At 37.5% G+C, this 27941-nt stretch overlaps 1 protein-coding gene across 9 annotated transcripts in view; it reads left to right on the forward strand.

The window, feature by feature from the left end:
• Window positions 1–27941, forward strand: part of RhoBTB (Rho-related BTB domain containing) — a 591168-nt gene that overhangs the window by 443371 nt on the left and 119856 nt on the right. For 4 of the 9 annotated variants that reach the window (XM_067156992.2, XM_067156979.2, XM_067156998.2 and 1 more), the window contains 2 exons: window positions 12096–12303; window positions 22533–22636. In XM_067156992.2, the coding sequence (XP_067013093.1) occupies window positions 12124–12303; window positions 22533–22636 (284 nt within the window). In that variant the 5' untranslated portion in view covers window positions 12096–12123. Of the gene's footprint in view, window positions 1–389; window positions 486–7022; window positions 7129–12095; window positions 12304–22532; window positions 22637–27941 lie in introns of all 9 variants that reach the window. The other 5 variants (XM_067157028.2, XM_067156970.2, XM_067157020.2 and 2 more) reach the window with 3 other exon arrangements.

The following is a 27941-nucleotide window of genomic DNA, read 5'->3' on the forward strand; positions in this document are numbered from 1 at the left end:
TATGTTTCTATTAGTGACCGAAGATGTGGTGAACAACAACTTCAAACATATTTAGCTAAAATTCAATATTCTAATTTGGTGTTTATATTCCGTGAAGTGGAATATGTTATTTATTTGGTAAGTTTCAGTAATCAACATGCTCTTTGTTGTAGTCTTGGCTAACTCTTGTAATCGGCTGTGAAGGTTCATGAATAAGAATTACTATATCCAATGCGTTTTGAAACCATAATCTAAGAGTAGGTAGGCCTACTTCATACAAAGGTTTCGCGACACGTAATAGTGTCTGAAGTTCCCTGGAGGTGGTGCTCGCTCCAAGTTTTGTAGTTGACTCATTTTTGCATATACGCATACACTGCTTACATTTTCTTATTGAACACTCTTGTCAACAGGCTTGTTTCCATCGCAAGATGTAGTTGTACAGTAGATCTCATCCTGCAGAGAACTGCCGTCATCGCCAGAGGATCATGACTGACACGAAGCGTCGAGTATGTTTTCTCCTAGGCCTATTTTCCTAACCTACCCTTCCTGTGGACATAGACATAGAGACTGTTATTTACCTTTACAGTCCAGCTGTCGAGAGATGACTTCTTTACATTTAAAAAAGAAAGGGTTTAATATTTAGCATCTGATTTCTTTTATGAACAAGCTATTGATTTTGGTTGTTTTATTTTAAGGGGCAATCCATGATGTGACGCACCATATTATTTGAAATAGCTCTGCTGGCGAGATGTAGTGTTTACAGTGCACTGTGTCTTCTGGCATGGGATAGAATAAATTTGTTACTTTCATTCACCTGTCACAGTCTCCTCCTTGGCTTTGACAATATGAAAGTGACTGAGGTATGAGCGATGCTAGTAATACCATTCCTTATGCAGCCAGTCCCTGTTATGAATTGTGTGAAAATAATGCTCTTGTTGTCGGTTGGTGCATGCATTTCAGTGGGCTTGACAGACTGATATGTAGTGGCAACGTCTGGGTCAGTGAGGAAAGCAACGGGAAACTACCTCTCTCCTCATTTCCTTAGTATGCCTCTTCATTGACACGTAGGCTATCTATGACAACTGTTGGTGAAGCTGTGGAGGATCAAACTAGCCTTCGGGCTGAGGACTGAATACCCTACATACATAACAGCATTGAGCTGAAAGGTGCAGAACATGACTGGGACTCGAGCCCGTGCCTTTAAATCCACCGTAGCGTTATTATTATTATTATTATTATTATTATTATTATTATTATTATTATTATTATTCCCTCTGTGGATCGTTTGTAGATAGTTATCCTCTGGATCCGTAGATCGCCGGTTGAAACCCGGCTGAGATAGACGGATTTTTATTAACATGTCCACCGATGTCGGCATGTAAAAGATATCTGGTCACTTTTTTTAATTTTTACATCTTTTAAATGCAGCTTTCACTGCGTACCCTAATGGCGTACGGCGGGACTCCTAGAGGGTGAGGCCAGGAGATGTTTTACGGTGATTTGAAGCGCGCAGAAGGTGAGAGCGAAGCGGTCGTGACCTATAAGGGGAACGGTCCTGGTATTTTGCCTCGGTGAGGGGAGTAGGAAACCACGGAAATCCATTCTCAGGACAGCTGAGATTCGACCAGCCCATGGCTTCCCGAATGCAGAACTGTAAAGTCAAAGCCACTGTGCTTGGTGCATGTTTGATGTTTACCCGACAAAATCGGTTAAAACTCAGCCATAAGATTGTTGAAGAGAGATGAAGTTAATGCTGCCACCTGGTGGGGTAAAATAGAATGTCATTGACTTATAGGCAACCTCGATGGCATCAGATTAAAATACCTGCATACAGTAGCTGAGGCCGTACGATTTATTATTATTATTATTATTATTATTATTATTATTATTATTATTATTATTATTATTATTATTATTATTATTATTATTATTATTATTAATCCACCAGACGTTCCTCTTTCAAGAGTTCACTGTGCCCCTTGGCTTGCTTTTGTCTTGGCTGGGTACCATTCCTACTCTACAATGTTCCTATTGAACATACCATGTGCAATTCGAATTCAGGACACTCAGTTTGTCACACCTGTGTCTAGACCAGTCCACAATTGCACCCTTACTATTACTACTGCATTTGGAAGTCTTACTATTTTAGTTTAAGCAGGTCATACCTATGTAATAAGAAAATATGGGATAACTGAGACATCATCCTTGTTGGGATGATAATCATGTTGTTTTGCCCCTTGAAACTAAAATGACATCACCAATTAATTCTTGCATGCATTTCTTATCTATGTCACACTTTCCAATTGTCACTTTCCTCTCAACCTCTTGAGCTGTTAATGTGATGATGTCAGACTTTTACCTTCCAAATGTTAAAAAAAAAAGCTTAGGTTTTTTTAGAAATTTGAACACTTTTAGCTTAATTCTATTTTAAAATTTTGTTTGTTGATTGGGTATTTGCTTGTGAAACTTTTGCATGAAATTTATACTAACTTATTTCTTCATACTTGATTTTTCTCCCGTGTACAGTGATATAAATTTCAGTGAGCATCAATCACATGCTGAATTGTTAGGCTAACTGTCAAAATGTATTTGGAGCAAAGGTTAACTTCATGATTGATTTTCAACCTCACAGTGACTTTAATGACTGAAATACCTTAGTTCTGATTTTCTTACTTTCAGCCTTGATTCCTGCTGCTTGTTTTCATACAACTTCTTGAAATCTCATTTGTGGTCTTAAAGAGTAGTCAGTGGTGAAAGAAAGGAAGTGGTTAGGATGTATTAGGAACATATTCAAGAGAGAATATTTCATCTGAAGGAGAGATTAGAGTGAAATTGACTTTCAGTGATGAACAATTTAATGTGTTTTCACCTAATTCCTTACATAGCTCCTCTATTTTCATCACTGTGTCTCATCTTTCCTTTGCGTAAACTTTCTGAAATCAAAGTCATCATGTTAGATGTCTCCCATGCAGCATTGCCACCAAATTCTCTTCATCATTCTGTCCTCCGCAGTCTAGACTCGAGCTCTTTTCAGCTTCATTCACACAGTGCTCCTACTTTACCATCTCGATGAGCCCTTGTCATTTATGTTAGTCCTCATACGAGTGTTCCCATCCCAGTGTTAGCAAATGAATCTTTGAAAATTTAGTCTTGAGTACCCCCAAAAAACCAGCCTGAACATTCATCCTACTTTCTACTGTATTATGGTCATCAATCACCAGAACTGTCATACTGAAGTGTTACAGCTGCATGCTGATACCACCCATCTATGTGCTGACTGATCTGCAAGACTATAAGCTTTCTGCAGTAGAAACCTCCATTCAGGACCATTCCCATTCTTCCTCTTTTTACGACGGGTACTATTCAGCTTCCTCCAAATAAAGGCTGCCCAGTGGACAAAGCGTTCCAGACGTACATTACATGTCTTTATAATAGAGATGGTGAGAGAGTAATGTAATGACAACAAAGGTTTGTTTACCTACGTCCTCTTAGGCAAATGATAATCGCATTTCATTGTCTCTCCTGACTCCTGGACCACCCAACCGGCTTTCACTGAGAACATGCACTGTTCTGCATTAGATAGTTAGTGTACATTGCAGACAAAAGTATTTTGATATTAACGTAGCTGCATGTTGCTACTTAGACTTTACACATCAAACCGTTTGTTATTTACAGGCAGAAGCTAACAAGTGATGGAATTAACTAAAGATCTAAAAATGGCTGCAATCACTGCTCTAGGGGAGGGCTGTTTTCAAGCAAATGTAGCATGTGATTTCAAGGTGTCTAGAAAAATTACAACTGTTCAACAAGAGCAGTATTACTTTGTATTTGCAATAAGCCAAGGTCTGGATAATCAAGAAAACCTCCATAAAGACAGATAATCTCATCAGATGGAAGTCTAGCAAATCTATGCCATACTACTGTTGACATAATTATAACATAAAGTTGCATGTTTCTACAGTAAAAATGTGCTTGAAATGGTTGGCAACCAAGTAAGAAGACTCTTATCTTTACTCATAAGTACATACACTGGACTTCTGCAAACTCGTTTCTGCTTCCCAGCTTCAGCAGGATGTTATTTACAGGCAGAAGCTAACAATTGATGGAATTAACTAAAGACCTAAAAATGGCTGCAATAACTGCTCTATGGGAGGGCTGTTTTCAAGCAAATGTAGCATGTGATTGGCTCTCTCCTCATCAATCCCAGCCATTTATTCTCAGCCCCCCAACAAGCTCAGTTCTGTTTCCCAGCTTCATTGATGATGATGATGCTGATGATGCTTGTTGTTAACCATTTAACTGATAGTATGTTTATGTTACCACTATAAGTGGAAATTAATATATTGAATAGGTGTATTAAAGATCGCCGTTATTGTTTTTGAAGGTCTATATGAGGTATCTTGTTACTGTTTATACATTTGGTATGGTACTCAGTTGTACTGTAGTAAAGTGAATACACAAAGGGTGCCAAATAGTTTGTCAAAATATTTACGAGTGCTACTGTACCTGAGAAAGGTCAGCTGTTCCACATGCCACCCATAACTGTTTCATCATCATTATCATCATCATCATCATCCTCTCCTCTCTTTTCCATTCTATATTTTATCCATCTCCTTCAAGAGCCCCTGACAATCTATAGCATATCTTCTCCCTGAACTCTATTAAGGTATAACAGTGACATACCGGTAATGGTAATCTTTCTTGGTTATATTTTAATATATACATATGTGTCTATATGTGTCTATATGTGTAACTGTTTTGCCTTCCTATTTTATTCTTATATTTGACAGTTGTTGACTGTATCAGATGTAACAAGAGTAATAAATAGAGCCCATATTTTTGTGTATCATCAGACTCCAAATATGTATAGAAATATTATAATTAAAATATACTGTATTAGTAAATTTTGTTGTTTGTATTTTTAAAGTATTTTTCTGTTCAAAGATGTCTTTAAGAATACTAATTAAATTAAAATTTGCATTTTTCAGTATAAAATAGTATTAACAGAAAGTATTCCTTGTACAACAATTATTAAGCACACACTGAGCCAGCCACAAGTTAGGCTGCATTTTGAAATGACCAAGTGTTGAAATTAGGTAGTGGTCATGTATGCTTATCTTTACATTGCAAGATGTAACAGGTGTTTACTACAACAGGTAGAAATGACTGGGAGAAATATTTTCTGGAGGGTTTTGCATTTTACCACTGAGAATCCAGCATGCTGATAAGCTGTGTAACACAAGTTTCATTCTAGTACTGCTGGAATTTTCTTTGCATTTCTGTTTTCCTCCCTGCATCTCCAGGCACATTTTACATCAGTTTATGGTGTCCATGAATTCCTGGTAGGGGCAAATGACAGTCTTTAATGCTTCAGTCCAGGCAAATAGTAGTCCATGTATAGCATATTTCAGGATATTTGGAATATTTTAACAATCTTTGACTATTTCCAACTAATGTCAACTCTGTTAGAAATTAGTCTAGAACAGACTAAATCAATGAAAATGTTCATGATAAAAATTAATTGCCTGTATCTGTGCACCACATTAAGTTAACATAGGTTGAGCAGGATGAGGTATGTTTGGCAGTTGGACCCTATGAACTTCCATATATCAAGATGCCTCCTTGAACACTTCCTTCACAGAAGTTATATCTTGAATGACCTCAGAAATATTACCCCTAATATCTTTTTCAACATATCAGAGAACACAGGTTTTGCAAGTGAAATGAACCATGGGAGGTTAAAAACTGTTCTTCAACATACTCAAACCACTGTGTGTAATTACAGGAATGCTTTCTTCATGGATCTCTCCCAGCTGCAGCACTTATAGATCACTGTTGAGAAATAAGTTATCCTGAAGAGATGCAAACATTCTAGCTCTTTGCTTGCAAAGAGATGTAGTTTGGATGAAGCATTGGCATTTAACTTATTGACAGAGTGACTTCCTAAAGTCTAGAACATCTACAAAAAACCGTATGAAAGAATGACTTTTCAGCATCAGATAATGAGTCTCTTTTCCATTTTTTTCTGCCTCTCCATGTCTTGCCAACATCGAGGATTCAACAGTAGACATTACCATTTTCACTGTATTCTCCACTGATGAAAGTGTACACTAATATGCTGGACTTGTATGTTGCTTCCTTCCCTTTATGTCTATTCTGTCAACTTGGAGGGTTCTGTAAACGTCTCTGGGTGGTAAGGACAAACTCAAATTTGGTAATTTAAACAGATCTGTAGCATCCAGCACACATACCACAGGAACATTTTTTGGAGTTTGCCCACCTTTCTCATATGATATAAGGTTTACGAAGTAAACAATGATTTTAATCACTCAAAGTACAGGTAGTAAGGGTGAATTCCACTACTCCCACTCCTTACCAGTTCCGTCTTGTCCATACCTCTTTATCTGATTTACTGAAGTTTATTTATAACACCAGTTTAGTGGTTGTCTCAGGTTCAATTATGTTCATTCATAATCTGTCCCATTTATCCTAGATTAAAATCTTAAGGAATAATAATATTATAATAAGGAAATTAGGTACCGGTAGATAAACTATTGTTGAGTTTGCCCAACGTGGAAATCTCTTAAACTGCATTTCCTCAAAATACACCTTTGTAGAGTTTGCCCTTCCTACTTGGAATGCCTCATATTTGCATTCCAATCTTGTTAGCTCAAGTCCTAACATCGCCACTGCTAAATATAAATAATTTAAAGTGGAGTAATATAAAAATAGATATATTGTTACTACTACTACTACTACTACTACTACTACTTGTTATGCTTGATTGATATAAGGTGATAGGAGTAATCGTCATTGACAACAGCAACAACTTAAAATTATTGAAAAAAGAAAAGATATCTTTTGGCTTCATTTCTTAAGATTTCATTTTCCATATAGCTGTTGTTCTGCTCTCATTTCTGAATATGTATGTGAAAACAGCACATTCATGTGGTCTGGGACAGGTCTTTCTCATAGTTCTTACATTTTACACGAAGGTGTAGCCTGTGTTTGACAGTTAGCATGCATTGTGATTGCTCATCTAGGACCATATTGGCCTCTCCTCATATTTTCCCTCCTGTGACGTGGAAATGACTGACTCACTGACCATACTTATCCTTCACCTCTGGCGGGGCGGCCTTGAATTCCAAGGTAAGTATCAAATTTCATTTTTATTCTTCTTTTTACTGTCAAGGGAATCTGATGGACATTTTACTAAAGTCATTAACCATGTAGCTTATCATTTTTGTGTATGTTTGTATTTTTATGTTACTGTGGTGGATGTATTCTTATTACTGCTGTTTCAACTTAATTAAATTTGTATGTATGACAATAACTCACTATCAATTTTAAAAGTATTTTTGGGTCATTGTTAATATTATTGCATGTAGCTAATATACTTAACATCATGGAAGAGAAGTTTGTAACTTAAAGCCTTGTCAAATAAGTCTGCCTAAATTTTTTAAACTACAGTTTATATTTCTTTCTATATTGGCTTAACTACCAAATTAATATATAGCCACCACAACACCTGCAAAACTCATAGCATGGATAGTCCTGTCCCCATCCACACCTGGCACCATCAAACCATCTTTGATGATTGTTTCACAGTTAAAGTCCTTTAACATTTCAACTTCCCTTTTTCTTGCCCTTAGAGATTCCGAAGTTAGACATCAATTGGTGCTCAGTTCTAGTACCCAGCACCATCATTAGATAACTGCTCTGTTTTTTCCATTCTCTCGTTTTCATTCTCTCTTATCTTCATCACTTTACTCTTTCTGATGTTGATAGAGAGTTTTTTATCTTTCAGTACCTGTTCATTCTGTGACAGCTTCCTGTAAGCTGTTGTATGTAAGCATATACAAGTAGTCAGAGATTCAATAGCCTTATTCTCCTATTACCAATCTTTGGTCACCTCGCCCTTGCCCTGAACACCCTGAACACTTCATTTATGGATATGATGAAGAGGAGTGGGCTCAAGTTGTCCCTCCCATTTTTTTTTTTTTACAAATTGCTTTATGTCGTATCAACACATATAGGTCTTATGGCGATGATGGGATAGGAAAGGGCTAGGAGTGGGAAGGAAGCAGCTATGGCCTTAATTGAGGTACAGCCCTAGCATTTGCCTGGTGTGGAAATGGGAAACCACGGAAAACTATATTCAGGGCTGCCGGCAGTGGGGCTCGAACCCACTATCTCCTGGATGCAAGCTCACAGCTGCATGCCCCTAACCACATAGCCATCTTGCCCGGTAAGCTGCCCCCTTGCTTCATGCCTACATGTACACTACTGTTCCATTTTGTAAACTATTTCCTTTCTGTCTTTACTCTTCTTTTCATTCTTGTTCTTCCTTCTCAAAAGAAATTTTAATCCAAGTCCCTTTCTTATTTATGAAACTTTCATTCTCAGGGCTTGTTACATATTTCTTCATCATCATCATCTTCTTCTTCTTCTTCTTCTTCTTAGCTGTTTCTTTTAGTTGAGATTCTTCCTTAGCTTCATTTACTTTGCTGTTCTTTCCTTGCAAGTATTTTATCTCCTACTTTCTCATATTTCTATTGCTTAGGTTTATTGACAAAACCACCATATTTGTTGTGTGTTTCATTCTCAGTTGCTCAGTTATTCTCTGAATCTAATCAGACTTATAGCAAGCTAAATGTCTTTGTTTATATTCATTTAGAGCAGGGTTCTGATATGATAATGTTGATTATACAGCCCTACAACAGTCATTGAATATGTGTAGTCTGTTGCAGTGCCGTGACTCCTGGATACATTTTAAAATTGCTATGCTCCTTGGTGAATTGCCCACAACTCGTAGAAAAATAAACTTCCATGTACCAGACAAGTGCATGAAATTTAATCATACACTGTCCACAAATTGGCATAGAACTCACAACGTATTCCATGGACCAGTTGAACGAATGTCAAGATTGCTGTACAATGCAGATATTGATGTACCGGTATTTAACTGATCATTGTCAGAATTGAGAAATCACTTACTCAGTCTCCAGAAGTGATTATTACTATCCTGTGCTTACTTGTACTATAACCTACGTATATATTTGTACATTTCCTTTATTTCTAGTTTGTTGCTGGTTTATCCTCTCTATTATGTTGTAAAAAATGGTATTACCATTAACAGGGAGACAGACTTTCCCCCTTGTCTTCAACTGTTCATTGGACAAGGTCATCAGAGAGTGGTGGAAAGGACTGGAAGAACAAACAATACCAAGTGGTATTTACCTGGGACACAAACGGAAGGGGCTACTAGTTGACTGTTTAGCATTCGCAGATGACCTGGCACTTCTGGAAAACTCTGTAGAAGTAGCAGTGAAACAACTCAATAAACTTAAACACCAAGCTGCCAAGGTGGGATTACAAGTATCTCTAGAAAAGACAAAAATACTTCACCAATATAAGTGATACTCCCAGTAAACAACAGTAGGAATAGGCCAGATTGAGAAAGTCAACAGATTTAAGTATCTGGGAGAATGGCTGGAACCCAATATGTCAGAAGGCGTAGCTCTAACAACCTGGATTAACAAACTCTTAGCATATCGACTGACCAAGAACATTTATAATAAGAAGAAATGTCTCTCGTAACACCAAATTGAGGCACTACAAGACAGTCATCCGCCCAGAAGCCCTATAAGCCACAGAATGCTTGATGCTGAACAGTTGTTGAACAAATTGGAGGTTTAGGAGAGGAAGATATTGAGAAAGTTATTAGGACCAATCAAAGTAGATGGCGAGTACAGAAGATGACCAAACCAGGAGCTATACAGTTATACTGAAAAAATCACAGACAAAGCCAGGAAGAGACGTCTGACCTTCTATGGACATGTCACGAGGATGAACCCAACTAGGATGACTTACCGGCTTCTCAACTACTGGGCAGACAGAAAGATAGGAACACCATGGCTAACAGAAGTGAAGACATGCAGGAACTGAGAGTAACTGTAAACGACATCAGAACCCGAGCACCTCTCAGAAGAATAATCAAACAAAAGAGGTTTCAGGACAGACCATCATGTAAAACAAGAGGTGCCCTTTGGACAAAAGAAAGAAGGGAGAAACATAGCCAGAGAATGCATGAGTATTGGGCAAATATCAAGTCCCTCTCCAAACAGAAAAGTTGAACATTGTTCTTAGTTGGCCCATTCAAAGAAAGAAGAAGAAGAAAATTTTACTAAGATTATGTAGAAGCTATTTTGTAGCTTCCTTTCTTTATCCTCTAAACTTTCTTCAACTGGGTATTTTTAAGTTCACGTTTTTTTCCTTCTTCATCTTTTCTTCTTTCTTGCGATGAGGATCTATTCATGTCTCTTCCCTAGTGACAGTCTGGGATACTGAGAGTGGGCTCATGTCTCGAGAATAACGTTGACACATCCTTCTACTGTAATACTCTACTTTTGTGAGTCAGAGAGTAAAGAAAAGAAACCTGTATATATCTTCTTGGAAATATGTTTTAAAACTTGTTGTTCTGTTGTTGAACATTTTTGTGTATAGGAAGTTCCATGACCAATGCTCTACATTTGCTTTTGATGAAATATGAAGGCAAGGTAACTGCAGACAAATCACACATCAGATCGCTTGTGAATTTTCTGTGATATATTGCAGTTGTAAAACAACTAACATATAATAAGTATGTTGATTATATTTTTTATCTATATAGTGCATAATTGAAACAGGGTACATCATTTGAACTGATGGTGGAAGATAGTGTTCTAAGCAAACATCTTCAAACACATTTCTCCTATCTTAACTATTAGTGCAGAAGAAAAGAAATCATAAAACTTCTGTCAATGTTTTTAAGATGTCGGTATACAGTAGGTAATTCCCTTTGCTAAACAGAATATCAACACAGGTATGATTTCCCTGCATCACCCTCCCCTTCATGGCTGTGCAATGTTCTAGGTCATTGTGTTTTGAGGTCATTCTACTGTGACCTTGCTTAAGAGTGCATCATCGATTCACATCGCTCAATTTTCTTTTGTCGTTTAGACCTTGCCCAATGAGAAACTTTATTTTATTTTATTTCACTCTTAACCCTCAGCACAGTGAGGGAATTTATTTTTATTTTATTTTATCTTTTAGCCTTCCGCATAGTGAACAGCCTTTTTTGTTCCTAGTCATTCTCAATCGAACCCTGCATTCAAATCTTGGAAGGACAGTGCTTGACAGACAGTGCAATAACACACACACATGTTTTCAAAAATATACTTCCTCTGCAGGACTGATTATTGAAATTATTTTGTCCTTTAAAATCAATCAACAAATCAATCATTGACTTCCACACTTGCTAGGTAGGCTGCACAGTACTACTGGTACTAATATCCCAATCCTTTATGTTAGGTTCCAGCAGCAGCAAGATCATTGACAACAATGGCAACAACAACAATTTGTTTACAAAAAGATTTTACAAGAAGAGCACTGCTGTTCTTTAATCAGCTGACTCCCTCCCATCCATACCAACAGACAAAGTCATGCTTGGAGTACGCAACAATTTCCCCTTACCAACCATGCCTCACCCCAACTCCATTTAGCTACAGCATATTTCCTTGCAGGAGTAGTTATATTGAAGCACGGTTCAAAGAACTCCCTGTACTCCTAGATATCAACTTATTACTTTTATAATGTGTGCTTTATCTACTTAAAAACTTCATTTTGTTCCGTATTGAACTGAGATCACAATGTTAAAATTTTGGGTAAAAGTTTAACATTGCAACTGTGAGCTTTCATTCGGGCATTTAGGAAATAGTAGGTTCGAACCCCACTGTTGGCAGCCCTGAAGATGGTTCTCCGTGGTTTCCCAAGGCCATGGTCGCTTCTTTCTTACTCCTAGCCCTTTCCTATCCCATCGTTGCCGTAAGACGTATCTATGTCAGTAAAAAACTCCAAAAAAACAATAAACAACTCAATTTGAAATGCTAGTGGATTGAAAACTTAACCAACATATTATAAGATGCATCTTTTAATATTTAAGATAATTGATCAGAATGGTCTGTTTTATAACTAATCTAAATCTACATTATGTTATAATTAATATTTGAAAGTCCTACTAATAATTCCTCAGCTTCATCAAGTATAATTCATTAGTGAATATTATGTTGTTGCAGGCTACCCCCTAGAGTATGGCTCTTGATAATGGATAATGAACAACCTCATCAGGAGCTGGTCAAGTGTGTGGTGGTCGGGGATACAGCTGTGGGCAAGACTCGGCTCATCTGTGCTCGTGCATGCAACAAGCATGTCTCGCTGTCCCAACTGCTGACGACGCATGTACCAACTGTCTGGGCAATTGACCAGTATCGTATCTACAAAGATGTGAGTATTCCAGAAAATAAGAGGGTTCCATCTCTTGAGGTTACTTCATTCACCTGGGGAAACTTCAACCATTCCATTTCTAAGTAATTTATCCTCAATTGCCTTCTTGAATTTAGTAGTGATATTAATTTTAAATTGTGCAGTCAGAAGTTCTTTTTACCAAAATTGCAATCTTTCTATATCAAGATAGCTTTAAATGAAATTTGAAATGAGAGGCTTTCCTTTAGGTGGGCATCCGTAATGTATACATTTCCCAGAACATTTGCATTTTTTAATGTATGCAGGTATATCAAGAAGCATTAATATGTTTGTGCAGCATATTCAGTGGACAAATTTAAAAGAAACTAATTTCAGTAAAACATTTCAAAATTAACTATTCACTCCGTGCTACTCCTCAGCATTCATTATAAATATGTCAGATAAATCGTTTTGATATGCCTGTCGTAGTCATATTGTTTTGTCTGCCCTTTTCAGTAGTTTTTTGAACATATAATAAAAATCTTCCGGGCTATTATGCCGTGGTCCACTCCAGCAGGATACAGGAGAGCGTATCTACATGATGCCACAGAAGATGACTAATTAACTAACCCGGAAGATTTTTTTTATATTGACACCGGCCATGAAAGCCTTCATACTTTAGTTTTTTGAACATTTTAATAGTGGTATATAATAACTGATTCATTCGTAATGTAATTTGTAACACTTCTTTCCATACAGTATTCATTGTATGTCTACCATTAGGGTATATTTTCAAACGATCTTGCCCGAGATAGTGCAGCATACATTGGTCATGACTGAATTACTGGTTCAGAAAAATAGACACCCACTTTTTCAAGAGTTCGTCCCTTTGCTTTATTAATGGTCATGCAGAAGGCTAGTCGACTTGTTACTTTTCCGTATGTGTGTACGTTGACTGTTTTCTTTTATCAGCATGTAAGTTATTTGGGACAGTCTGCCATCTGTTGAGTATATTTGGAAGCTGGGGAAGGTCAGAGAATCAAAGAGCATCTAGCAGAGAGCTGTCGCTTAAGTGCGGCCAGTATCCAGTATTCGGGAGATAGTAGGTTTGAACCCCACTGTTGGCACCCTTGAAAATGGTTTTCTGTGGTTTCCCATTTTCACACCAGGCAAATGCTGGGATTGTACCTTAATTAAGGCCACGGCCGCTTTCTTCCCACTCATAGCCCTTTCTTATCACATCGTCGCCATAAGACCTGTCTATGTCGGTGCGACGTGAAGCCAATTGTAAAAAAAAAAAAGACACCCAGTCCCCAGGCCAAGGATATTAATCATTACAGTTAAAAAACCCTTACCCCGCCAGGAATCGAACCCAGGGCCGCTGGGTGGCAGGTGGATGCGTTGGCCCCTACACCGCAGGGCCAGACAGGGTTACCATAAAGCACAGCCCAATAATTAGTTTAAAGATGAACTTTCTCATATTAAATACCAGTAATTAAAAATGAGAAATCCAAAGGCAGCTACCCTGCAGAGGAACTACTTCATTTTACTTTGTAATGAAACCATACAGGTGATGGTATATAATGTACAGGGAGTCTTTTAATACTGTTAGGGCTATTTCTTGTGCTATGGATGAATTTATCTCAAAAAGTTGGAAAAAGATCGACTGATAAATTTGGAGCTGTCCTTTTGAGCACCAACCAAGTCATATCAGTTTTGGAAGGAAAACAGCAGGAAAAATTGCAAGATATGGCTGGGGTGATAGAAGAATAAAATCAGTAATTGATTACTTTCTGGTGGAAAGGACAAATCACAGACAGTTGTATTTTTCTTTCAGATATTTGAAGGTTCATGGTTATTATGTTGATTATGTTCATTATGACTCATTGCCATTATGTCATTTACATTTTGTGTATGCATACCAAGTGCACTGATATAAACTAAAATACTATCATCTCCTAGTATTAAAATTTAACAAAGTTTCAGAACTTGATTAAATGGATATAAATACAGGGGTCCGAGATATATATTAATGAATTAAGAAGTATATAGCCCTTCATAATTTCAAGACAGCTGGAGGAATATGTGGATATGGTAGAGTACATCAGTGACAGGATAATGAAAATTAGACTGAAAATGAGGAACAAAGTGAAGGACTTGATACAAGGACTTCATACACCTTAGGCAGGGAACAAAGAGGAGGATGTTGAGGGATTCCTGGAGAAATTAGAAAAGGAGATAAGTGATGTGAAAGTGATTATAATGGGAAACTTAAATGCACAGGTGGGAAATGATATACAAGAAAAGGAAGAAGTAATTGCACCATATGTATATGAGAAAAGGAATGAAGGAGGACAGAAACTAGTTGAGATTTGTGAGAGGAATGGAATGATTGTGGGAAACGCATGGTTTTGGAAGGAAAACAGCAGGAAAAATTATAAGATATGGCTGGGGTGACAGAAGAATAAAATCAGTAATTGATTACTTTCTGGTGGAAAGGACAAATCACAGACAGTTGATGGATGTAACAGCTTTACCAGAAGAAGCATTTGATGGAGATCAAAGACTTGTGATAACAAAAATGAGAGTGGGCAAAATGGAAAAATTAAAATAAATGTTATTGGCTTTATATCCCACTAACTACTTTCACGGTTTTCGGAGATGCCAAGGTGGCAGAATTTAGTCCCGCAGGAATTCTTTAACATGCCAGTAAATCTACTGACATGAGGCTGACATATTTGAACACCTTTAAATACCACCGGACTGAGCCAGGATCGAACCTGCCAAGTTGGGGTCAGAAGGCCAGCGCCTCAACCATCTGAGCTACTCAGCCTGGCTGAAAAATTAAAGGAGATAGTAAAATAAAAGTGTGGAAATTAAAAGATAAGAATGTACAGGAAGAATTCCTAGAGAGACTGAAACAATAAATTCCAGTTACTGAAGTAGGAAACGTGGAGGATGAATGGTCCAACTTCAAAAGGGCATTTGTAAATTGGACAGTGAGTACCTGTCATAGAACATTGATGAGAGTGAAAGAAAAGGAGACACTGTGGGGGAAGAGAAGGTGAGAGAAGCAGTGAAAGACTGTGCTGAGTGGCTCAGGCTGCTGAGGCACTGGCCTTCTGAACTCAGCTTGGCAGGTTTGATCCTGACTCAGTCCAGTGGTATATGAAGGTGCTCAAATACATCAGCCTCATGTTGGTAGATTTATGGAACATAAAAGAACTCCTGTGGGACAAACTTCCAGGACATCAGCATCTCTGAAAACTGTCAAAGTAGTTAGCGGGACGTAAAAACAATAACATTATAATAAGCAGTGAAAGAAAAGAAGAAAGCATGGCAAGAATGGAATAGAGATAAGAAAAAGAAGAAAGCAAAAGGAAGTATCTTGATAGTAAAAGGAAATATAAGAAACTGGTAAGAGAAGAAAAGTTGAGAAGAATTTACACAAAAGATGGAAACGGATGGAGGTGGCAGTAAAAGAATGCTGTATGAAATTATAAGAAGCAATAGGAAAGAAAGAGTTTATACAAAGCTGATGAAAGAGGAAGTTGGAGAGCTGATAACACACCCAGAAGAAATAAAGAGTAGACAGGAGGAGTGTTTTGATAAACTGTTGAATGTGAGAAATTGTACTGAGGAGATGGTAGTAATACGGTGTGAGCGACTCAGCAGTAGATGATGATATGATGATATGATCTGCATTTAGGGCTGGCACCCAGGTGGCAGATTCCCTATCAGTTGTTTACGTAGTCCTTTCTTATCTTAAATGATTCAAAGAAGTTTGAAATTTATCAAACGTCTCCCTTGGTGGATTATTCCAATCCCTAGTTGCTCTTTCTATAAACAAATACTGTATTTGCAGTTTGTCCTCTTGAATTACAACTTTGTTTCATGTTATGACCTTTCCTAGTTTTAAAAACTCTCTTTTCAAGCTTATTCATTTACTATTGTCATCCCTCCACTGACACCTGGGAACGTACTGCTTAGTTAGGCAGCTTGTCTTCTTATTCCCAAGTCTTCCCAGCCTATTGTTTGCAGCATTTTTGTAACACTACTGTTTTGTCAGAAATCACCTAGAATAGATGATGTTGCTTTCCTTTGGATCTTTCCCAGTTCTCGAATCAAGTAATCATGGTGAGGGTCCCATACACTGGAACCATATTCTAATTGAGGTCTTATCAGTGACTTATATGCCCTCTCATTTACTTCCTTACTGCAAGGTACCACCCCTAAATACCCTTCTAACCATATGAAGAGATCTGTGATTACCCCATTGAAGATCTTTGCTTATGTTAGTCAATACTGTACTTGAAAATGAGAGGACTTTTGCTCTTGATGAAACTTTCAACCTTTCTTTTCACCCCATTTACCATCATGCCACTGTCTGTTGTCCATCTCACTACATTTCTGTAGTCGCTCACAATCCTGTAACTTATTTATTACTCTATAGACTATAACATATTTCCATTAAGCCTTATCTGTAATTCCAGTTCTTTACTCATATCATTCGTACGTATAAAAAACCATAAAGGTTCAATAATACTGTCTTGCTGAACCCCTGCTTTGTCATTATAGGGTCAGATGATGCTTCACCTATTCTAATTCTCTGAGATCTGTTTTCTAGAAATGTATCCACCCATTCAATCACTCTTTTGTCTAGTTCAGTAGCCCTCATTTTCATCAGTAGTGTTATAATAGATGGCAAAAAATCAGAATTGTTTAGAACAGACAGAAGAGTTCAACAAGGAAGTGTACTTTCACCAGTGCTTTTCAACATAGTGATGGACAACATTATGAGGAAAGTTCGCCAAGGGTCAACAGAAAATGATATGAAAGTCGAAGTTAGCTAACTGGGAAAGGAAACATCAAGGAAGACATTTAGGAGAGGATAGGAAATTGCGATCTTGGGTAAAACAAGGAGAGACAAGATAAGAAATTAAACCATACAAAACACGCTACAGATCAACCCTCTAAAAGAAACTATGGAGAGAAATAGGCTGTAATGGTTCGGCCACTTCAAAAGAATGGGATAAGAAAGATTACCAAGAAGAGCTCTGGAATGGACAGAATCCCGAAGAAGACCAATTGGAAGACCATGAACAAGATGGAGGGATCACGTGAGGGATGACGTAAATTGGAGAGGACTACAATGGGAGACAGTGGTGAATGATAGAATGTGGGGAAAAAAGAAGATTGGAAGAGGCTCTGTGAATGACCTGCATAAGCAGAAACGTATCAAGAAGAAGAAGAAGAAGAAGAAGAAGAAGAAGAAGAAGAAGAAGAAGAAGAAGAAGAAGAAGAAGAAGAAGAAGAAGAAGAAGAAGAAGAAGACTTCCATGGTCTACTTTATCAAAAGCATTGGATAAGTCAATAGCATTGCCATCCATTTGAAGTCATTGCCATATCTTTCTGGAATCCTACTAGTTGAGTACAAGTACAGTTCTCAACAAAACAATGGGTGTTGATAACGTATCTCATAAGGTTACAGATATACATATCATCTGTAAGATAACAAAATCTTGTATCTTAAAAATGTTGTCTGACAATGCTTTTAAATGCTTTCAATACTTTTAAAATATGAGATTTTTCTATCTTAACAATGATAGTTAACAAATATGTTTGTACACTAAAGCTGCGGCAATGGTAATAAACTATACATATTTGAAGGTGACAGGAATGTGCTTCTCAGTACTAGCACCAAGCTGGATCCAGGTACTGTGGGCAACTCAAAGACTAAACAGAAGTCATTGTTTTATTATGTATAAAACAAACTCAAAAGTATTTTACAAGCAGGTTTAATCAGTATTGCAATAATTCAGTATATTCTATTGTTTTCCTTCACAATGAATTTGTTCCAGATGGATATTACATACTTCATATAAAGTTCACTTCTGCATGTCCATTAACTAATGTGGCAACCACCTTGCACAGATCTTGTGCATCTCTTAAGTTCTGTTGCAAAATTCAGCACTCTGATGACATAGAAGTACTCATATGAGTGAATAATTCTTGCACAGTCCATTGCCTGTCTTCCAGTTGGGAATTATTTTTATAACAGCCACTGACACTTCACACAGGACATTGGCTGCATTACGGTCAACCATTGCTATGTGTCCATGTTTGAAGGACTGAATCCAATGTACGTCAGCTTGATAGATATGACCCAATGTTTCTCTTAGCTCCTGCACAACAATGACGTGCATTACTTTGACAAAAATTGCAATTTCCATGTCTGACCACTGTTTAACTTTACATAAATCTATCATAGAGCACAGCCGGTAGCACGTAAATATGTCTGTATGCTATTCACTAATGAAATCATTGTTACATTTCAAAATCAGCCCTGCCAGTACTTTAAAAATTCTTAATTATTTATTTCCTCATTAAACACCGTACATGTTTCGAGAACATTTTACGTTCTCTTCCTCAGTGGCTCCAAAACTACCGAATATTTCTTGGACCTACCTATTAACTCATACATAACATCAATCAATTTCATGTCATGTCCTCTTATAACATGTAAAAATGTATATACTGTACTAGGAAAAATATGCCCATACTTAGCTAGCTTGAAGAGCATGGGTTTACATAGGGCGTGCACGTACACTGGATTGGAATGTGTACAAAGAGAGGTTTTGCTTTTAAATGAATTTTTAGTTGGTACATTTTGTTTATTCAAGAAAGAAAAGTTCATATCACCTCTAAGTACAGCTGATATTGGGAAAGGTGTGTTGTTTCCTGGTCTTGCAGCTGGTGATGTCCTACACTGTTTCTGCTCCTTCCATCCACACCAGAGAACTCTAGACATTCTGGAATTTCTAGAAGATCTCGACAGTCTGGGAGGTCGAGTTCCAGGGCTTACTCACTCAGTAATATTACGAACACTCGACTTATTTGAGGGGAGATTTGAAGTGAAGTTTGAAAGGTTTTTACTATTCCCATGAAGGGATTAAAGAAATGCAAAAGCACCGTGTTGAATGTGAATAAGATCAAACACGAACATTTCTGTAAGGTAACTGAACTTGTCACAGATTTTAGAGGAAATAAAGAGACTATGCTGCGGTCAAAGGTTGATGAAATTGAACATGCACTCTTTAACATAAATTTCACTGTTCACTGTTTAACGAAAGAGGACACAAATGTTTATAGAGTTTTACTACAACCTACTATTGCTCTGGATTATTTACAAGTTTGCATATCACAATGCTATGCCACTGTTCACTGCAATAATTTCACTTTTAGTTGAAGAAGTTAAATGCCTATGCATGAAATTAATTCTGTTCACATGTAATTATGGCACAAAGATAACACTTAGTAGATTATTTACATGGAGTAAATTTAGTTCTGTTCACTGATACTACTACGTTATGTTTAAACACAAATGAAGATATTGATATGATTTTCTAATCTCTTGCTAGTGAAATTAGTTCTTTTCACTGAAGTTACTGTGTTCATTTAACTGTAATATGAGGTTAAACATCAACCAGCATTTGAGCTGTACTCAAGAAAACCTAAGTTTCAGTGCAGTGTTCTACAGACTCAGAGTTAATGTTTCCACTTGAAAACACAAGTTCTAATATTTGAATTCAGTATCTGAATTCCACTTGAAACACAGTTCTAATATTAGAATTCAATATCTGACTATAAGTTCAAATTCACTGTTCAGAATAACGACTGAATGTTTCCTGACATGTAATGTCACTTGGAAAAGTACAAGTTCAAAGCTGCACTACTTGAGATGCAAAGTTAAAGTTCCTTACTGACTGAAAACATTTTAGTCACCTTGCATGATGAACTATGTAGAGTTTAACTCCAGACTTTCAACACTGACAGTGTCACAATGTAGAACTTCCATCAGCCAACTGACATGGCTGGGCTGTGGGATAATACTGAACCTAGGCTTGTCACTTGGCTTCTTTTATACTGAATCTGCTGTATACATCAGGGAATTCAGGTATCACTTCAACCTGCAATAACCCCATTAATCCTTCACTGATTTTTGTAAAAGTTGATAGTTATGTAGGTTCTAATACTGGCTACACAATGATATAGTTCAAGTGATTGTATCATTTTTATTAAGCTACTTATTAACCATATAAAGAATGGAATGTTCAGAGTGACGTAGTTTGTCCTTGACCAGCCAGCAGCAAGTTCACACCAAGTTTGCTAGCAGCGATTGGCTTCCGTCGCATGCAGCACATATTTTAAATTCAAAATGCTTCAAGTACAGACACTAGACCTGCATTCAGGGTTTAATACGAAAGAGAGGACTTCTTACAGCCTATCATTATCAGTCATGATGACCTGAGCCAGAGCTTATGAACCACAGCTGAAACTCCAATCGAGCGAGTGGCGTCATCACGGGTCACCAAAAAAAGAAAAACAGTTTGGCAGACCCCCACCAATGTGAAGGCAATTTTGATTCTTGCCTATCATTGGGATGGGATGATCTTAACACATACCGTTCCCCCACAGCAGACCATTAGTGCAGCATACTACTGTTCATTTTTGCAAAATAATCTGAGAGCAGCTCGGAGAAGAAAATGACGGCTCTTTATGGATAACCCGCCCATCGTTCTGCATGACTGTGCTAGGGCAAACACAGCAGGAATTGAATAGTTTAATCGCTGGGGCTGTGGGGAAGGGGTGCCCTGTCATACCCCATACTCTCTGGATTTAAGTCCCTGTGACTTCGATTGAATCCCTAAGATGAAGGAGCCACTATGCAGGAAGTGCTTCTGTACAATTTAAGATGTTTTACAGCTCTCTTCACACCATCGACAGACTGGGCAGTAAATACATTTCAATACGGACCTAACATGAGAATTATAACGTGTAGACTGGGCAGTGCTGACGGGATCCAACGGCTTCTGTATTGCTGGAAATGCATTGTACGCAGTGCTGGTGACTATATTGAAGGCTGTGTATGCTATGTGTCAATGCATAAAATAGTTGCCGAAACTTAAAAACCAACCCTTGTTTGTATGTTGGCTATTCAGCCCAAATGCTGGTTTGATCCTCAACAGCTCCACCATCAGCTATCATAGATGGCCTAGAGAAATGAAGAGTGAGGTAGTTTCCTGTTGTTTTCCTCACCGAGCCAGAAGTTGCTATATTCCATATAGATTCCATATAGATGCCCAACTTGGCAAGTTCAATCCTGGCTCATTCCAGTGGTATTTGAAGGTGCTCAAATACATCAGTCTCATGTCAGTAGATTTACTGGCATGTAAAAGAACTCCTGCGGGACAAAATTTCATCACATCAGCATCTCCGAAAACCATACAAATAATACCAATTACATTGGTATTATAAATTTACTCATTCAGGACAAATATTTCAAGTTCCCTATGGGAATCAACATCTGTATCAAACCATAAAAATGCCGTTAATGAGACGTAACACAAAAAACATTATTATCATGGCACTGATTTGCAGCAGAATGCACAGGCAATGAATTCCAGTCTCAGGCTCCCGAAGAGGCCAAACCCACTATATTTCTTTACCACCTACCATCATCCTATATTTTAAAAATTGCTAGTATTTATAAACAAGCATTCAACCTTCTTTCTTCCTCACCTCATGCTTTGGGTTCTTCTCTTCAAAAGACTTCCACTTACATTCAGCTATCTACCAAACCTCAAGAGCCATTGTCATTCACCATGAATCATATTAGCCCCCACCTACTTTTGCCCTTTATCCCTTAAGAACATAACAACTGTTAAACCTGTTATTTACAGGTATCCATCACTGATATTACCAGTAACAAAACCAATAAGTTATATACCATAAGTTATAATTATACCTGAACAAATATATTGTATCAAGTTCTATGTTCCCACATTTGCTGAACAACCAGTATTCTAGTCTAATGAATGTGTAGTCTCTATAGTACCGTGCCTGTAGAACTCCAATACCAATCTAAAATCTCTATTCACATGCAGATCCATTCCAGCAAATTTGGTTAATATTTATCTGTTGCAGTTTTTTGGTACATTCAGTATTTGCCTGCTGATGTATCAAGCTGGCCTCATTCTTAGATTCTGTATTATTTTACTTCTTTTTTTCTTATTCTGTTCTTTCTCTCATACTCCTCAATTTCTTGTGCCCTGCAGCAGTATCCTTATTCTCCACTGATGACAAATTTATCTGAAAATCCTGAATTTCCTTTCTGTACTGTATATTCTGTCTACATGTCTCTACTTCATAAGTCACTGTTCTTCATCTGTTTCGTATATTTATATGTATATTTTTTAACAATGTTACAGGTCTTGGAGAGATCATGGGAAGTGGTGGACGGAGTCAATGTGTCACTCCGATTGTGGGATACATTTGGTGACCACGAGAAGGATCGTCGCTTTGCGTATGGCAGGTACGTCTTTCATTATTTAATGATAGACAGCTACAGAATCAGTGTTTTAGTGACATTCAGTGCAGCATATTTGATATCTGATATTTCAACACTTCATTACATGGGGATTACATATTCTCTACCACGTTATAGAATCTTCATCACTTATTATTCAATGATTTCTTTTTTCAAAATTAGCCAACTAACACACAAACGTCCTACCCTTCACACATCATTGTAGAAATGTTAGAATATTACTTCCATGTGTGTACTTTTACAGGGTGCTTGCCAGGAAACTTAAACTGCATGCTTTCTTGCTGAGGGTATCCCAGTGCAAAAGGTGTGCGGCAGCTCCCCCTAAGTGGTATCGTACATCAATCACTTTCGATCAGAATTTAGGGCTGTTGCCCGGGTGGCAGATTCCCTATCATTTGTTTACCTATCTTTTCTTAAATTATTTCAAAGAAGTTGGAAATTTATCAGACATCTCCCTTGGTAAATTACTTCAATCCCTAATTGCTCTTCCTGTAAACGAATACCATATTTGTCCCTATTTGTCTTCTTGAATTCCGATTTTATTTCATATTATGATCTGTTGTATTTTTAAAAACTCCACTCAGACTTATTCATCTACTAATGTTATTTCATGCCATCTCAGTGTTGACAGGTCGGAAAAAACTGCTTGGTCAAGCAGCTATCTCCTTACTTCCAAGTCATACCAGCTTAAAGTTTGCTACATTTTCGTAACACTGCTCCTTTATCAGAGATCATTCAGAACAAATCATATTGCTTTCCCTTGGATCCTTTCCAGTCCTCAAATCGAGTAATCCTGGTGCGAGTCCCATACACAGGAACCATAATCTAACTCTAGTTGGGGTCTTACCATTGACTTACATGCTCCCTTTAACATCTTTTACTAAATCCCTAAATACTGTACTCTCATAGCTATATGAAGAGGTCTATAACTTTTATCAACCAATCCAATCCAATCCAATCCAATCCAATCCAATCCAATCCAGTCCAGTCCAATCCAATCCAATCCAATCCAATTGAAATCTGCATTTAGGGCAGTCACCCAGGTGGCAGATTCCCTATCTGTTGTTTTCCTAGCCTTTCCTTAAATGATTGCAAAGAATTTGGAAATTTATTGAACATCTCCCTTGGTAAGTCCTCTCGTCCTCTTGAATTCCAACGTTATCTTCATATTGTGATCTTTTCTAATTTTAAAGATACCATTCAAATTTATTCATCTACTAATGTCATTCCACACCATCTCTCCACTGACAGCTCGGAACATACCACTTATTTGAGCAGCTCTCGTCTCCCTTCTCCCAAATCTTCCCAACAACATTTTTGTAACACTACTCTTTTGTCGGAAATCACCCAGAACAAATCGAGCTACCTTTCTTTGAATTTCTTTCAGTTCTTGAATCAAGTAATCCTGGTGAGGGGTCCCATACATTGGAACCATAATCTAGTTGGGGTCTTACCATAGACTTATATGCTCTCTCCTTTACATCCTTACTACAAATCCTATATACCCTCATAACCATATGCAGAGATCTGTACCCTTTATTTACAATCCCATTTATGTGAATACTCCAATGAAGATATTTTCTTATATTAACACCTAGGTACTTAGAATGATCCTCAAAAGGAACTTTCATCCCATCAATGCAGTAATTAAAACTGAGAGGACTCCTCCTATTTGTGAAACTCACAACCTGACTCTTAACCCCGTTTATCATCATACCATTGCCTACTGTCCATCTCACAACATTATAGAGGTCATTTTGCAGTTTCTCACAATCTTGTAACTTATTTATTACTCTGTACAGAATAACGTCATCTGAAAAAAGCCTTATCTCTGATTCCACTTCTTTACTCGTAATGGTATCATTTATATTCATAAGAAAACATAAAGGTCCAAAATACTGCCTTGAGGAATTCCCCCCTTAATTATTAATTACATGTTCAGATAAAGATTTGCATACTTGATTTTCTGAGTTCTATTTTCTAGAAACATAGCCACCCATTCAGTTACCCTTTTGTCTAGTCCAGTTGCACTCATTTTTGGCAGTAATCTCCCATGATCTACCCTATCAAGGCCTTAGATAGGTCAGTCACGATACAGTCCATTTGACCTCGTGAATCCAGGATTCTTGCTGAAGTCCTACAAGTTGAACTTCAGTGGAATAACCTTTCCTAAACCTAAACTGCCTTCTATCGAACCAGTTATTACTTTTGCAAACATGTCTATTATAATCAGAAAGAATGTTTTCCCAAAGCTTACAAACATGCAGTGCATGTCAAACTGACTGGCCTGTAATTTTCAGATTTATGTCTATCACCCTTTCCTTTATACACAGGGGCTACTATAACAACTCTCCATTCATTTGGTATAGCTCCAAACAATAATCAAATAAGTACTTCAGATATGGTAGTATATCCCAATCGATTGACCTTTGTATATCCCCTGGTATCTTATCAATTCCAGCCGCTTTAGAGAATAACATCATCCGCAAAAAGCCTTACCTCTGATTCCACTCCTTTACTCATATCATTTATATATATAAGAAAACATAAAGGTCCGATAACACTGCCCTGAGGAACTCCCCTCTCAACGATTACAGGGTCAGATAAAGCTTCACCTACTCTAATTCTCTGAGATCTATTTTCTAGAAATATAGCAACCCATTCAGTCACTCTTTTGTCTAGTCCAATTGCACTCATTTTTGCCAGTAGTCTCCCATGATCCACCCTATCAAATGCTTTAGACATGTCAATCGCGATACAGTCCATTTGACCTCCAGAATCCAAGATATCTGCTATATCTTGCTGGAATCCTACAAGTTGAGCTTCAGTGGAATAACCTTTCCTAAAACCGAATTGCCTTCTATCGAACCAGTTATTAATTTCACAAACATGTCTAATATAATCAGAAAGAATGCCTTCCCAAAGCTTACATACAATGCATGTCAAACTTACTGGCCTGTAATTTTCAGCTTTATGTCTATCACCCTTTCCTTTATACACAGGGGCTACTATAGCAACTCTCTATTCATCTGGTATAGCTCCTTCGACCAAACAATAATCAAATAAGTACTTCAGATATGGTACTATATTCCAACCCATTGTCTTTAGTATATCCCCAGAAATCTGATCAATTCCAGCCGCTTTTCTAGTTTTCAACTTTTGTATCTTATTGTAAATGTCATTGTTATCATATGTAAATTTTATTACTTCTTTGGCTTTAGTCTCTTCCTCTATCTCGACATTATCCTTGTAACCAACAATCTTTACATACTGCTGACTGAATACTTCTGCCTTTTGAAGATCCTCACATACACACTCCCCTTGTTCATTAATTATTCCTGGAATGTCCTTCTTGGAACCTGTTTCTGCCTTAAAATACCTATACATACCCTTCCATTTTTCACTAAAATTTGTATGACTGCCAATTATGCTTGCCATCATGTTATCCTTAGCTGCCTTCTTTGCTAGATTCAATTTTCTAGTAAGTTCCTTCAGTTTCTCCTTACTTCCACAGCCATTTCTAACTCTATTTCTTTCCAGTCTGCACCTCCTTCTTAGTCTCTTTATTTCTCTATTATAATAAGGTGGGTCTTTACCATTCCTTACCACCCTTAAAGGTACAAACCTGTTTTCGCATTCCTCAACAATTTCTTTAAACCCATCCCAGAGTCTGTTTACATTTTTATTTACCGTTTTCCACCGATCATAGTTACTTTTTAGAAACTGCCTCATACCTGCTTTATCAGCCATATGGTATTGCCTAACAGTCCTACTTTTAAGACCTTCCTTTCTATCGCATTTATTTTTAACTACCACAAAAAAAGCTTCGTGATCACTAATACCATCTATTACTTCAGTTTCCCCTATAGAGCTCATCTGGTTTTATCAGCACCACATCCAGGATCCTCACATACACACTCCCTTTGTTCATTAGTGATTCCTGGAATGTCCTTCTTGGAATCTGTTTCTGCCTTAAAGTACCTATCAGCCATATGATACAGCCTAATAGTCCTACTTTTAAGACCTTCCTCTCTATCACATTTATTTTTAACCCTCCAAGTGGCAAATGCCTGATATCAGGCGTTTTATGTGTTTGTGCAGTGGTAGCGCCTGGTGACAGGCGTTTTGACATGCTCTTTATTTTATTTTGATAATCAAGTTATTATTTATCAGAATGTGCTAATTACAAATCAATTGAAGGAGAAATGTTCAGTCATAATCATGAAATATTTTGTATAATAGCATGTTGCACTAATCTAGTGTAAATCGTTGCCAAAGTAGCATCATAATCCCACTGTCTTGTGCTAGCTGCTACATACTCTTACACGTATGTCTCAGCTGAACCAGCTATATTTAGTCACCAGTTTTCCTTCTGATATCAATCTGAAGTGTTGATATGTACTCATGTCAGCAATGCTGAATCATTTCCTCATTCTTCTGGTGGAATGAATAGCTGGCTAGTGAGATAAATTTTGTGTTAGTCGTTAGAAAGATATCTTGTTGACATTGTCAGGAGTAAAGTTCCACGTTGTGTTTGTAACCTCTAAATATTGTGGTAATTGTCTATGTAGAGTTTCCGGTTCATCATCATTATCATCATCATCATCATCATCATCATCATCATCATCATCATCATCATCATCATCATCATCATGAACCAATTCTACCATTACATGATGTGGCCTCTTTAAGTCGTGAACTCAGGTAAGTCTTTAGCAGAACTCTCCAGGTAGAACAGTCTCGAGCTGTTCTCTGCCAGGTGTAAAGATCCTTATTATGGCAGATCATTTTCTGGAGCGTTCCAGTGATATTCAAGAAATTCTCGAGGCTGATTTCAGTGATGGTGAGGGATCAGATTTTGAAATTGACGAGGTCAGCGAAGTGTAGTTGGAAGATTTTTCATCAGGAAGTTGTGAAGGATATGTGCCATCAAACTGTAACACGTCTGATAGTGAAGATGAAAATGTGAAAGATGTTGTTCCAACAGTAGGACTAGGTCATATAAGTTCAGCAAGTGCAAGTAGAGTTCTTCTCCAGCTCCTCCTAATGTGTCTCCAGTTTGGGTCAGAGTTTATCCCCTGAACCTCCAAAGAACCCTGAATTCAAGGTGAGAGAAGCAAGTGCAGGTATAAAGAACTGTCCACGAAGAAATTCACACCCTATACCGTAGATTACTTTTATTTGTTTTTTTACTCCAGCTGTGTAGAACTTGATTGTAAAACAGACAAACATTGCTCTGGTGAAGTACCAAGGCACAGCAGAATACGCGGGTGGGTAGATGTCACTATAG

The sequence above is a fragment of the Anabrus simplex genome, chromosome 1, assembly GCF_040414725.1.
Source record: "Anabrus simplex isolate iqAnaSimp1 chromosome 1, ASM4041472v1, whole genome shotgun sequence".
Lineage (NCBI taxonomy): Eukaryota > Metazoa > Arthropoda > Insecta > Orthoptera > Tettigoniidae > Anabrus > Anabrus simplex.